General features: G+C 38.7%; 1 protein-coding gene across 3 annotated transcripts in view; it reads left to right on the top strand.

The window, feature by feature from the left end:
- LOC145672041 (uncharacterized) overlaps positions 1–15,022 on the top strand; it is a 204,219-nt gene that overhangs the window by 16,959 nt on the left and 172,238 nt on the right. For all 3 annotated transcript variants that reach the window (XM_081741253.1, XM_081741252.1, XM_081741251.1), the window contains exon 2: positions 3,203–3,406. In XM_081741253.1, coding sequence (XP_081597379.1) covers positions 3,203–3,406 — 204 coding nt within the window. The remainder of the gene's footprint in view (positions 1–3,202; positions 3,407–15,022) is intronic.

Below are 15,022 nucleotides of genomic sequence, written 5' to 3' on the forward strand. Positions count from 1 at the left end.
TTATTATTATTATTATTATTATTATTATTATTATGGGCAATAATTTCTCTCTAGCCCAACGAATAAATGAATTTTGTTATACACTTTGGTATAAATAACCTTACAAGAAGTCGATTCGTTCGAAACATCAGGACTGGCTTGTAAGTAATATCTCACTTGTAAGTAGGGTAAGTAATATCTGGATTAAATTCACAGGTGGTATATTAGGGTAGGGGTAAGGTAATGAACTTATGAGTAATACAGCTATCTAACACAGTTTCAAATCGTGTTCACACCAAAGTTCAATTTTTACAAAGTGATTGTGAAGAATCGACTTATCATACTGGACTGCAATGTACGTAAAAATGTGGAAGAAAACACCTGTATCATGATAGAGACGATTTACGAATGTTGGTTGGGAAAGGGCAAGGGAATTACCAGGGCATTCCAAACACATCATTGATCTGCAGTATAAACTTTCCGTGTTATCATTCTCAGAAAGAAACACTACACAATTTATTAAACTCAGTTTTGGTAAAGCAATTGGTGGTATAGTGGTAAAGTGCTAGACTTCGAAATGGAAAATCTTGGTTCGATTCCCAATCAAGTAGTATGATTTTTTCGCATAAAAATGGCTGCAAACACAGATTCATCTTCTATTGAAGAACTTAGAAGGCATCACTGGCAATAATTCCAATAAACAGTGTGTGCATTCTACATCATAGACTGCAATGATATGTATGTTTCATATTTATATTTGTCCCCCTCTCTCTCATTCTGGTTATTTCCCTGTCGTCTTTACATCTTTCACTTCTCCCCTCCTTTCTCTCTCTCTCTCTCTCTCTCACACACACACACACTTGGTGTGTGTGTGCGTGTTCCAAAGTTAAAACGGATCAAGAGCCCAATATACCTGGTCTGGAAAATCTAATTAACCAATGGGAACTTCGATGTCGTGTTTTTCGTGTTCTGGGGATAACATCTCCAGTAATGGTCATCTCTGACAGAAATACTGTTTTAACGCAAGGGAATAATTAAAATCTCTTTTTCATCCTCTGGGTTACCGAGTCTCAGTTGAACTACCGGCTCACTACGGGTTTGAATCCTCGACCCAGTTGTGGTCTATAACCTAACCTAACACGATGATTCGTTTGAGCTCTAGTATTCTGTTCATTTTATCTTTGCAGATTACGTTATATCCGCAATAGAGGAAATCGATGCTGGATGTTCGAAACATATAAATCTTCGGAAAATACTAGAAATTGGTCACCTCTTTGGTTATTTAAAAATAAAATTTTATTTATATTAGTTTGACACAAAATTTGTTTGGATCCTATAATTCAATGTGTTTAATTCACGTTGAAATTTGAAACATGAGGAGCATAAACTTTTCCTTTCGAACATTTGTAACTTTTCATTACAAGACAGTTTGGACTTTTAATATAGTGTATATCTGATAGAAATTTTACAGTAAAATAGGACTTATTCAATTTTCTCTTTCCTTTTTTCTATTTCTTTTCGTTTCTTTTCTTTTTTTGCTGTTTCCATTAGTATTCTGAAATGGGTTGAGTTGATTTTAGTTTAGCGTTTCTTTCGGCAGCGAGGCTATATGAGATGTGGGCCTACTAATTATCGTGGAAACTGAACCACATGAGCTTCCACCGGAAATCGAACCTGGGTCTCCCAGGGTAGTCTGAAATGAAGCATATGATCAACGCTACCTGCTGGATTTATTAGAATATATTTTGGATCAATACGTGCAATGAACACTACCGAATTTGCAATGCAACCACGCGTGTTAAACTTTTGGCATTACCATAGATATGTCTCGGAGATCTATAGTTCTACTGAAAATTGAGTGACTTCCTGAATGTTTAAAGCATACTCTATATATCGGATAGTTTTGATAAAGTATGTAATAACAAACGTTATTTGTATATTACTGTTGGATGTCTCGAAATGGAACTTTATAATGTTAGATTCTTTTCTTACTACGTTTGAATTCCACATTTTTATCTGTTCTCCTTTTTCGTTTCCTTCTAATCTCCTCTTTTCTCTGTCTCTGTCTCTCTCTCTCTTTCTCTCTGTTTTTCTCTCTCTGCCTCATTTCTGAATCTCTGTGTAATAGACCTACATTGGTTTTCTATTTTTCATTGTGTGTTTCAGTTTACCCCTACATCAACTTATGAATCTTGTTTCGCCTCGGTTTAGTTATTTCATTTTATCGAAACTAATACATGTGCAGTTTGAAATTAGAATTACGTTCATGTTGTTAGCTAACTTTAGTGTGGGAGAGAAGAAAGGAGGGGAGAGAGGGGGTCTCTCTACCTGACACGATTATGGGATAAGAAGGAGTATATTGGGTGGCCTAACTGCACAGCGTTAGCTGTCGCAATTATTTTGATGCGGAGTGTACAACGATATTTATCGGACTGTTCTTTGTGAAGACTTTAAAACCACATTTAAATTTGCAACTTGAGATACCCATAATAAATTCTGATTTTCATTAGGCCTATGCAATTGAAAGTAAAGCTATGTACTGGAGAGAAAAACTGAAAGTTACAGACATAAACATGCTTGCCTTATTTATGAGTGATAATATTGTTTCTTACACTGAATTACATTAACATAAGCATTCAGAATAAGATGTCTTTAGTTTTTGTCTTCAAGGCAATGTTAGTTTATATTTTAGTTTATTATTATTATTTCTTGGTTTACTGATATCGGAAGCATTTCTTTCACAAATTCTCAAAAAAAAAATACAGCATTTCCATTTTTACTTGTAAAAAGAAGAATCAAATGTTGCCGAAACAAAATTCCACCTCAATCGATGACGAAAATATTACAAAATTACAAAAATAAGAATATGTATTAGTGGAAAATAAGCTGTGAAAGTAAACTGCAAAATTAAACCTCTAATTGTTGTAAATAAAAATTAAATTTTGCGTTAATTAGTAAGTTTCTGTAATTCGGTCTTATTTCGGACTCATTTGATTATCACACCGGTTCGGGCCTAAAGGCTAAAACATTTTTCGGACTCAGGTTGGGTCTCAATTTATAAATTCACGGCCCGGACCCGCACTAAATATTTCTGCCCGTGCAGACCTCTACCTTACGGCTTTGAACGAAAAAGAACGCAGAGTGCTTAGGTGATTCAAAAAAAGTATCTCTAAAAAAAATGACTGCTCCTAATGTTTTTTTCTTTTTCTTAAATCTTCTATAGGTTTGCTGTTTTATTTACTTTTACATGGCCTTGCATACCGTAATCCTGTATGGTAGGTCGATGGTGTACATGTTCAGCAAGAGTGAAGTTAATTACTCACTGAGATTTTTGATTGGTGGGTGTACTTTTTTTGGTGTGGCTCTTTTTACCATGCTTATTCTGCGAATTGCACTTGGCCAACGGAATAAAGGTCTGCTGATTCTGGTAAGTTAATTCGTTTTGTATATATAGAGTAATTGTGCCTAAAATGGCATACTAGAATAGAATGGCATAGGGCGGATTTTAGAGGAATTGTGTATTTGGCAACGCTGAGAACACGTGTACTGAAAGCTACTGTGGCAGCACTGAATCTGTGTAAATGGCGACACGATAGAGTTCTCCAGTGCATAAAGGGAAAATAATTTTGAAAAGTAAGTGGTTGACATTTTTTTATTGTTGATAAAACAATTTATTTCTTTAAGAGATCGTGTTGTAGCAATATGCAAACTACTGCTACAAGTAACGATATATTTACAAAAAAAATGTTAAAGTAAAAACCAACAAATACGTCTTGAGTACCAAGTGAAAATGAATAAAACGTAAATATGGCAAAATGACATATGGTAAAATGACATACCTTCGCTCTGGGCAAAATGGTATAGTATGACCAGATCTATAGATCAGATCTCTGCAATTCTAAGTGATTCTCACCAGACAACGAAACAGAGAAAAAGGGAACAGAACAATTCACTCTTCTTGCCGAAAGCCCCTATTTAAATGATAGAAAGAAGCAGCCGAAGAAAATAAAATGAATCTCCGGAAAACATCTATAAAATTAAGAAAACATTAACTTTTGATGTGGAAGATGAATGTAAAGGACTGGTGTTAAGCGATGATGATGATGATTCTCCTTGTCTATATTGTAACGAACTGTATTCATTGTCTCGCCAGAAGAAGACTGGCTTCAATGCATGACCTGTCCGAAGTGGGATCACGCAGATTGTGCTGGACTGTCGAAAAAAGACAAAAGTTTGTGAACTGTGTAATGTTGGGTAAAGCTGATGTAACTCGTTTATAACTATTTTTTTAAATAATTTTGCCTATTCTCATATCAATCGCAAAATGATTTCCACTATATTTTAATATGAAACTTTTACAGCTCATAGTGTTCATTGGATTACAGCACATTATTTAGAAAAGTTGATATTGTTTAGGGCCGTTTAGAATTCAAATACAAATGTTTCTAATTGTATATTTGATATCTTTGGCTGTAACAATTATTAGTACGCCATTTTACCCACGTATAGGCTTAAAATAGCATGCAACTCTATCCATCACGACTCTGGAACTAACTAAAGAAATAATAAACACTTCTGACCAGAGTATATACACTTGTTTATTAGAAACTAAATTCCAGTGTAACAGTTTCGACAACTTAACGTTGTCTTCATCAGACACCAACTGAAAGAGATATCTTAGAGCGTAGATATTTATACTAAAAGTGAAAGTCCTTGAGTTCATGGGAAGCCACCTGGAACGTACTTCCCCGGGCGTGATCTTTCGGCCACCTGCCCTGATAATAAAAAGTAGTATGCCATTTTACGCCTAGGTCATATATAGTGTATATATTATAAAGATGGCAACATTGAAGCGATTGAATGTTTACCTAGTAATGGCAACCTGAATCTTTACAAAAGCCCATCACGAGAAGCAGAAATTCCCATTTTGGTCTTGAATTTATGGACGTTATACTAATTACAATATAGAGTGCATGGTGAGGCAAAAAGATATTAACATTCAATGGGGGTTTACTCACTTGAAATTACAAGGCAAGGATTTGGTTACCGAGTTTCAATTTGGCATCCATCCCGCTCAATGTACTTTTGGAGTCAGTCCATTGCTGATTGTATATCCCCCTGGGCCATTTGGGGATGGAAAGGAGCGATGACCTGAGTAATGTAGTGCTTCAGGTCGTCCAAGTTTCTAAGTTTGCTGGCATACACACGATCCTTTACCGTGTCCCACAACAAAAAATCACATGGCGTTAGGTCGGGAGAATGTGCTGGCCATGGAAAGGACCACCTCTACAAATCCAGCGCTTACCGAACGTGTCTTTCAGGTAATCCCGAACCATTTGACTGTAATAGCCCAAGTAGCAACGGAAGTTATTTATGACGTCTCCTGAAGATTATGAATAACGTCAATGGTACGTCATGATGCCACCAAATATCACGTCATCTGGACGTCACATTATGGGCATTTAGATATAATATCTCCAAGGGTACGATTGCCCATTTCTTCATTACAGACATGGCCTACCTAAACGTATTAATAGCTTACCACTAACTTGAATCACATACAGACACAAGTGAAAGACGTCTTGATTTTAAAAAATCGGTATCATAATAAGGATTTTTTCGATTATTTTTTCTCGATATCTCGCACTGCGTTCAAGATTTAAGCCTATTTCCGGTTGGAGTTTCTAATTCATGTGTGGTCAGTGTTTTCTTTCTTCTTGCATGCAATATATAATAAGCAAATACATTACGTATACACTTATTTATAATGTCAGTTATATATGGTGTTCATTAGGCAAAACACTCCTAAAATAAAGATTCATTTTAGACTGGAGAAGTGGTTATCTTTCCTTTTTCATTATTATTTGGCCATGAAGCAAACACCTGAGACATATACAACCCCAATGTATATACAAATATGTGGTGTAGAAATGTATAATGCGTAGGATATGATGTTTTAGATTTTTTTAACATTCAACACTTTCAGTGTACCCTTAAAAATGCAATAAAGAAATAATGACCAAAAGAAATAATGGCCATGCTTTTTAAATATTCAATTAGAAATGGGCAATCTATGCAAAATTTGCAATCGATCAGTGAAAACGTCATCATTCTAGAGCCTGTATTTCCGAGATCTCATTGTCGAAAGGATTGGCCACAAACATATAAACTTCCAGAAACATATAGTTTAAAAGAACCCCAAAGATGGCAGCACTATTCATTTGCATTGATTTTGAAGAAGGCTTATTAAAATACAAAGGCTTTGAACAACAATTTTATATCGTAAACTTTACGAAGGACCTTAAGGACCTTATTTTTAAAACGTAAACTTTATGAAAAAGATCTACTTAAATGATTTATTTAAAGTATACACACTAATAATGTTTTTCTTTGTTAAACGTGAAATCACATATAACCGTGAATGAGAGTTTTGAAAGCCAAAATTATAGGTTGGAGCTCAGGTATTTAATTCGTCATACCTTAACAAGAAACCTAGCCTCTCTTGTGTCTGTTATTGTGTCAGCGAGAACCAGGTATTGTAATACGTACCTGTGAGCATAACACAAATACTACACTTAGGGGATTGACGAAAGTTCTCGCTTTCGAAGGGTTCCTTGATTTTTGAACTTCATCTAATCATCTTTTCATCTCTGTTTGGGCTTCGGCCATAGTACTCTTCATCATTATGGCGGACTCAGGCAATGCTCCCGGACAATCGAATCTGGTTCAGACATCTCCATTAAATATCGGGCCAAATGGTCGACAAAAAACGCAACCGCGTATTGTCACTGGCACTACGCGTGTAGTACAAGCTACCACCAATGTTCCAACATCTTATGCAACCTGTGTAGCTAACGGACAAAGAATTCGTTCGAGATCTCTTTCTGATGACGAGCAAACATTGGATCCGAAGAAACAACGTCTTACACCAATCGCAGATCCTACTGCTGCTAATAATCCTAGCACTAATATGGATTGGACATCAACTTCCGCTGAAAATCAAATTTTGTTTAATCAAGAAACCATTTATAACTTCTTATTAACTGATTATGATCCGAAATACGACACAGTGCGCGCTGTCTTTCAGCAACTTGTAAAATACGTTCCTCGTCCAGAAATAAGAGAAATCATCAAGACCCGTCGGGGTATAATCCTGAAATCGACCAATCCAAACTTCGCCACTCACGTCCGCAACAAGGCGACTTTCGAAATTTTGGGGTTGAAAGCAAAAATATCTACTTTAAGCTCGAGCGGACGAAAGACACCACCACCATCACGACGTCCTCCAATGTTATCCGTGGTCATTCGTGGCGTAGAACCCGACTTCACCGATGAGGAAATCTACTCTGAATTACATCAAGAAGGACTATCTGTCAAGCGGTGTATACGTATCAAAAACAACCAGGGTCCAACATACCTAGTTCGCGTTCTTACTGATCAACAACAGTTGATCGACCAACTTCTTCTACACGGTGCATATATATACCGGCGTCGTTACAAAGTGGAACCATCTCGCACACCAGCACCTCTGCCGGTTAGATGCGAGAAATGCCAACAATACAGTTCTCATCCGACATCTGAGTGTCCGAATACCATCAAATGTGGCTATTGTTCACTGGAACATCCTACAAAAGTCTGCCCTAATCTTAAGGAACCACCACACTGTGACCGATGTTCTGAAAGACATCCCACTTATAGCTACAAGTGCAAAGCTAAGCCTAAACCCGATCCAGCTAAGCCAAAACTTGTTGTACCGATACGCTCTGTTGACACTCCAACACCACCAGCAAATTCGCTAGCCACCCAATAACTGTTGAAGATCTCTTGCGCTTCCTTACTGTATCTTTACAAAATATTCATCCTTTTGATCGCAACCACATCCTGGATCAGATCATGTATGCAGCTAAATTACTGTTTAACTTACAACTTGATGCTTCCTATTCCGGACCTACAGTTCACTTTCAAATTCAGCCAATCGAAGTCTATGTTTAATATGGGTGCTTCTACATACACTTGTATACTACGTATCATTATGGCTTATAATTTACTTTTTCTCAACATTCGATCAGTCTTAACCCATCACGTGCTCTTCGCACAACTTCTGCAAGAAGAAAACATAGCAGCCTTTGCACTTAACGAAATTTACCTCGCACCACATCTTTCCTGCTATTTTCCGAAATATCATCTTCTCCGACATGATGCTCCATCTGGCCCAAGAGTCTACGGAGGTACAGCTATAGGTGTTAGCCAACGCCTTCCTTATCGAGCAGTTACTGTTCCATTTCAGCTCACACACCATCTTCCTGAGCATAATGTCATGACTATTTATTTTCGAAGCCGTACTGTCACCTTCGTCACCATATATTTTCGTCCAGGCAAAGCAATCAACTATGACTTCTTTCGATATATCGATTCTACCTTTAGGCATTACATTATTATGGCAGATCTAAACATTCATAGCCGGTCACAGCGAGATAAAACTAATTTTCTCGACTTTCTTCAGACTGAAACAGTTGCCGAGTTTCATGTTTTACCGAAAACTACACGCCCTGTCAGCAATACTACTCCTGATGTTGTCATCACATCAACATCTCTCTCGCAGAGTATACATATCGATGTGCTTGATTCTATAGGTAGTGATCATGTACCTATCAAAATTGCACTTCACTGCTCCCCTCGATCTCAACCTCAGCTACCTCCTCAGAAAGTATTCTGCTACAAACGAGCTAATTGGGATCAATATCGCTCTGATTTGGACAATGCTATTAATACATTACTCATTCCTACTACACAATGTGATCTTGATCACACAATCGCTCCTCTTACTGAATGTATTCAAGAAGCAGCACACCGTTCCATTCCAACAACAGAAGTACAATTACATAAACCAAAATTGCCTCCGCACTATTTACCTTTCATATCCGCTTCTCGTCGAGCACATCGCGAGTACCTCGCTACGGGGAATCTAGAAGCGCTTCGACTTCATCGCCAATATTTTCGGATTACGCAAAATTATATTGTTGCCTATAAGAAACGCCATTGGATTCAAACTTGCAACACACGTGCAAGTGAATCACACCCCAGTAAATATTGGCGCAAATTCCATCAACTTACTGGGACTGTATCCCGCACACCATACCCCATTGTTCACAATAATCAGGCAGTGATCACTAATATGGATACACCTCTCCCTGGTTGGCACACCGCAGCGCCTACAAAATTCGATAAACCGACGTACAGATTCAACATCTGCTTCTCTTCGCCCATCTATCAACCACTCTCTAGAACCCAATAATCAACTTACCACTCCGATTCAACCAGATGATATTCGCCAAACATTCCTCCGTAAACGAAACACTGCACCAGGCTTTGATTCTGTTACCTATGTTCTCATCAGGCAAGCATCACCTGCTTTTCTACTTTTTCTCAGCGCCATATACACTTTCATCCTGCGAACTGGATTTTTTCCAATCGACTGGAAATACTCGAAAGTTCTTCTATTTCCCAAACCTTAACAAACCTTCAACTGACGTACAGTCCTCCCTATTCATCTCACCAGTTGCCTTTGCAAAATATTAGAACGCATTCTAGTCCGCCGCTTGCACGCTCATCTTACAACTCATAATCTACTTCCTATTCATCAAGCCGGTTTTTGACCTCATTTTAGTACGATGGATCAGTTATTACGACTATCTACGGCTGTTTATGATCAATACAACACAGGTTTTCCTTCTTGTCTGGTAGCCTTTGATCTAGAAAAAGCTTTCGACAAAGTTTGGCACCCTGGTTTACTATACAAACTCCATAACTATTTTCTACCATCCTCGTATATCAGATTCATCCATTCTTTCTTACTAGGGCGACTAGCATATATCTCTATTAACGGAACACTTTCTCATCCGATCTTCATCCAATCTGGCGTTCCTCAAGGCCCGTCACTGTCTCCTTTATTATACCTACTGTATGTTGCCGACCTTGTGGTTCCAAACAACATCAACATATTTCAGTTTGCTGACGACACCGCCTTTTTTACGACAGCCCGCACAGTGCAATCCATCAGTAAAACTATACAAACGGTAATTGATGCATTCGTTCACTGGTGTAATGTATGGCGATTAAGTATTAATTCTACCAAAACTCAGGCTATTGTTTTCCTGCCACGTAGACGCCGTTCACGTATCTACAGGAATCCAAGTCGATTAAACCTCCAAGTAGACCATACACCTGTCGTGCCGTCAAATACTCTGACTTATCTTGGTGTCATATTTGACTCCAAACTTACTTGGACCCCACACCTCACCAAGATCATACGCCAAGCGCAAAATAGGCTCAACCTCCTCAAGCGCCTAGTTGCTACAACCTGGGGTTTAAAACCGTTAACAGTACTTCATACATATAAAGCATTTATGCGCAGTACATTAACATACGGTCACACTGCCTGGACATCTGCACCGCCAAAATTCTGTCAGAAGTTGGTTATCCTAGAGCGCCATGCTCTACGCCTAGCACATCGCATCAGCTTACCGCATCCGACACGGTTACTTTACGAGCTGATTGACTTTCCACCTTTATTGCACCATCTCGAACAGCTTCGTACTCGTTACGTTTGCAAGCGAATTGACCAGCAGCATCCCATGTTACTTGATATCCTACTGTACGATCGGTATCACGACGCACCCTCAGCTTACGTTGATACTCCCCTACAGCACTTCATGACTCTTTATCATTTGCAACTGGATGATGCTGTAGTGGATCCCGAAATCTACGAACCACGTGAGCTTTCATCATTCATATATCCATCATACGCACCGTAACTACCTATTAACATGGGCTTCCTCTGTCTTCATCAGTTCCTGAATCGCCCCAGGAACAGAAGATAACTTGCATTCGTCTGTACTAACAAATACCTTGTGATGTGGCGTTCAGAGCACTTCATTTAATCTTCATCTACTTCTCTCCATATTGCCTCCTGTACCATATTCATTCCAGTTTTTGCATTCGTCTTAGCTCAGCACTACATGGTAATAAACGTATTATTTTTTACAATATTGCTGTCTCATGCTTATATTATGCTTGTACTTCATTAGATGTTATTGTCACCCTTCCATCCCCTCTCTATGTGTATATGTATTTAATAAATAAATTAATATGATATACTTGTGCACCTCTTAGACCAACCACATTAAACTGCAAACTACATTTTATATAAAGCACTTAACCGAAGAAAGGGCAAAATCCTGTAGCGGGACGACGGACAAAAAAAATATTTAATTCGTAACTGGCCACCTGGAGCTCTAACCAGGTTAAAAAAATAGATTATCCGTAGCTGGCGGAGAAAAATAAGCGAGTCACCTAGTATTTCTATCACCATTGCTTGAATCGCGAACTTCTAAAATACGGTTGGATTACTTGCCACCCTAAGGTACAAGGAAACAACCGTCGAGTTGATTTTAAGCCTCCACGGAGGCTAACACTCTTAACTGGTCTTACCTGTTGACGACTCTGCTATTGCTCTTGGTTTTACGGTTTATTTGGTATCTCATACTCGGGCTTAGCCCACAAGGCGGCTTTCACGATGGCGGACTCTGGCGTAGACACTGGCAAATCCATAATCGGTCGACACAAGTTACCTGGCCTCATTTCTGAACCTTCCGGATGTTTGACTAAGGTGAAAAAACGAAAAGAGCATTCAAAAGACCTAACTGCTCGTACCAGGAGCGCATCTCAAAGTTCCATTAACTCTGTAGCATCACTCTCTTCAAGAATCCAAGCTAGCTATGCTACTCGTTTGCAGCTTTCACCACCTAGTAAAAAACCACATAAAACTTTGGATATTGAGATAGGTACCAACAACATGGAAACCGAACCATCTGCAGCTTCTGATTATTCCAGTCCACCATCTGCAACAACTTATTCATTTCTATTGACGAAATTCGACACTAAATTCGCGAACGAGAAACACGTCGCCATACAACTTCGCAAATATCTCCCTAGAGCTTCGTTAAAAGAAATTATCAAGCCTAGGAATTGATACATCTTTAAAACAGAGGATCCTAATTTACTCAACACTATTAAGAACAAAGTGCCTATTGATACGTTTGGCAAAGATGCTCAACTTAGCAGCCTTAATGCATCTAAACAAAAACAAATGCCTCCTTCAAGACGTACACCACTGCTATCTGTGGTTATTCGTGGTGTCGATCCTTCCTACACCGATGAGGAGATTCAAGAAGAACTAACCTACGAAGGACACACTCTTCAGAAAGTTCTGAGGATCCGAAACACTACAGGCCCTACATTCATGGTTCGAGTTTTAACATAATCGCAAAACACCATAGATAGTCTGCTGACAAATGATGCATATATATATATATATATATATATATATATATATATATATATATATATATATATATAACAGGAAGCATCGTGTCGAACCCTCTCGCTCCTTTACACCCTTGCCTGTTCGTTGTGAAAAATGTCAGGCTTATAATCAACACACTACCGCCACCTGTACTAACACCAACGTCTGTGGTTACTGCACTGGCGAGAATTTAACACGTGCCTGTCCAAATCTAGAACGGCCACCTACTTGTTCTACTTGTCACGAAGCACATCCGACATATAGCTATAAATGCAAAGGCAAACCTGCTCCTGAAGTAAATTATCCAGAATATGTAGTACCATTGCGCACACACAATTATTCCACTGATGCTCCTCCTTCTATGGACTCACCTATAACAGTGCGAAATCTTCTTTCTTTTCTCACACTTACCTTACAAAATATTCAACCATTTCATCGATCTCACGTGTTACAGAAAATTACTCATGCAGCGAAAGAGATTTTCCATGTTAATTTTTATGCGACTTATTCAGGACAAAATGTATATTTCCATACCTCTCGCTTGGAAACCACAGTTTAGCATTGTCTGTTTCATCATGGCTTTAACGTTTATATTTCTTAACATTCGTTCACTTAAAAAAAAAAACCTTTATTCGAAGCGTTACTACTAGAGGAAAGAGCCACAGTCTTTATTCTAAATGAAACATTCCTTACTCCATACATCTCTTGCCAGCTTGCTGGCTACACACTAATCAGACAGGATAGCTTCCTTCCGTCCAAACAAGCTAATGGGGGAACAGCTGTGGGTTTTCCTCATCGTGTCTCATCACGCCGACATCTTTGTAACTTACCTGGTCTTTCTGAGTACCTACTACTCACATTATACTTCCGTAACATGGCCATCACTGTTGCCATCATTTATATCCGACCCGGCTATCCACTACCTACCTCATTTGTTCAGTATATTTCTAATAATTATAAACGATTTATAATCATGACCGATTTCAACATGCATAGTAGATCAGAGCACGAAGAACCGCATTCCGAAACTTCATTACAACTCATACACTTGGCATCATTCATAATCTGCCTAAACATACAAGACCCATCTTACAAACTACTCCGGACATCGTCATTACTTCAGCTAATCTAGTCTCCCAAGTACATATCGATGTTCTTGATCTAGTTGGCAGTGACCATGTTCCAATTAAACTTCAGCTCCGTACAACTAGTATGAATTCCTCTAATCATTTCCAGCGCACTAGTCTCCGCTTTGAAAAAGCAAACTGGGATCAGTATCGAGCTCATCTCATGACAGCTATAGAGCCATTACAGCCACCCACTATAGAAGACGAACTATATGCTCACATAGACAATATCACCACCACAATTCAGGAGGCAAGTTCTCCATTCATTCCAGATTCTACCTCCACACCATACCGGCCTACATTACCTCCGCAATATCTCACATTCGTTACTCGCTCTCGACAGCTTTATCGAGATTTTCAAAGGACTGGCAATCCTGAATCACTTCGTCATTATCAGCAACTTCAGCGGATGGTCAAAAACTACATATGTGCTTACAAACTACGCTGTTGGGTTAAAACATGTAATTCTCTCTCTGATGTCAATCATCCGACGAAGTATTGCAAACGTTTTAACGCTCTTTGTGGAAAGTACACACAAACACCTTACCCACTACTACAAGGGGAATCTCGCATTCAAACAGATACAGACAAAGCCAACGCTCTCGCTGATTTTCTTCAAACAATATTCACACCTAACGGATCTCCTCCTACTTATCACCATCCAGCAGACTCAGTCAATACTTCATCTCCTTCTTTACAGCCTCATCTACACCATACTCTTTTACTTAATCAACCTTTGACAGAACCAATTACAGTTCAGGACATCATCACTGTTGTTCGAAATAAACGTAATAGTGCACCAGGATTCGATAATATCACTTATCGACATATCAAAGAAAGTCCGTTCTCATTGCTTACTCTGCTTGCCAGCATCTTTACCTTTATTCTTCGACTTCGACTTACCTAAAGACTTCGACTTACCTTTATTCTTCGACTTACCTAAAGACTTCAAAGACGTTAATGTTTCCAAAACCGCACAAACCACCTGAAAGCATATCATCGTATCGTCCAATACAACTAACATCTACCTTCAGTAAAATCTTAGAACGCATTCTTGTCCGACGTCTACATACATACATCGACAGACGCCACCTTCTTCCCATCCATCAAGCAGGATTTAGACCAGGCTATCCTATCAACGACCAACTGCTTCGCTTATCCACTATGGTCACACATCATTATAATTCCGTCAAGCCATCATGTCTTGTACTGTTTGATCTAGAGAAAGCGTTTGACAAAGTTTGGCACTTAGCACTTATCTATAAATTAATACGGCACCGTTTTCCACTCACATATATCCGTCTGATTTACAACTTTTTAGTGGGTCGCCTTTCCTATGTTTCTATTAACAACTGCCTATCACATCCTATTTTTCTGCTATACTGAGTTCCTCAAGAATCTGCTTTATCGCCACTTCTGTACATTCTCTACGTTGCTGATATGCCTCCACTACCAGATATAGTGCATCTTTTTCAGTACGCCGATGACACTGCATGTATTTGCTCTAGCACCCTTCCCCTACCTGATGTTAAAGCCCACAAAGGTCCTTAAG

This window comes from Thermobia domestica, chromosome 15 (assembly GCF_964235325.1).
Source record: "Thermobia domestica chromosome 15, izTheDome1.hap1.1, whole genome shotgun sequence".
NCBI classification, from domain to species: Eukaryota; Metazoa; Arthropoda; class Insecta; order Zygentoma; family Lepismatidae; genus Thermobia; species Thermobia domestica.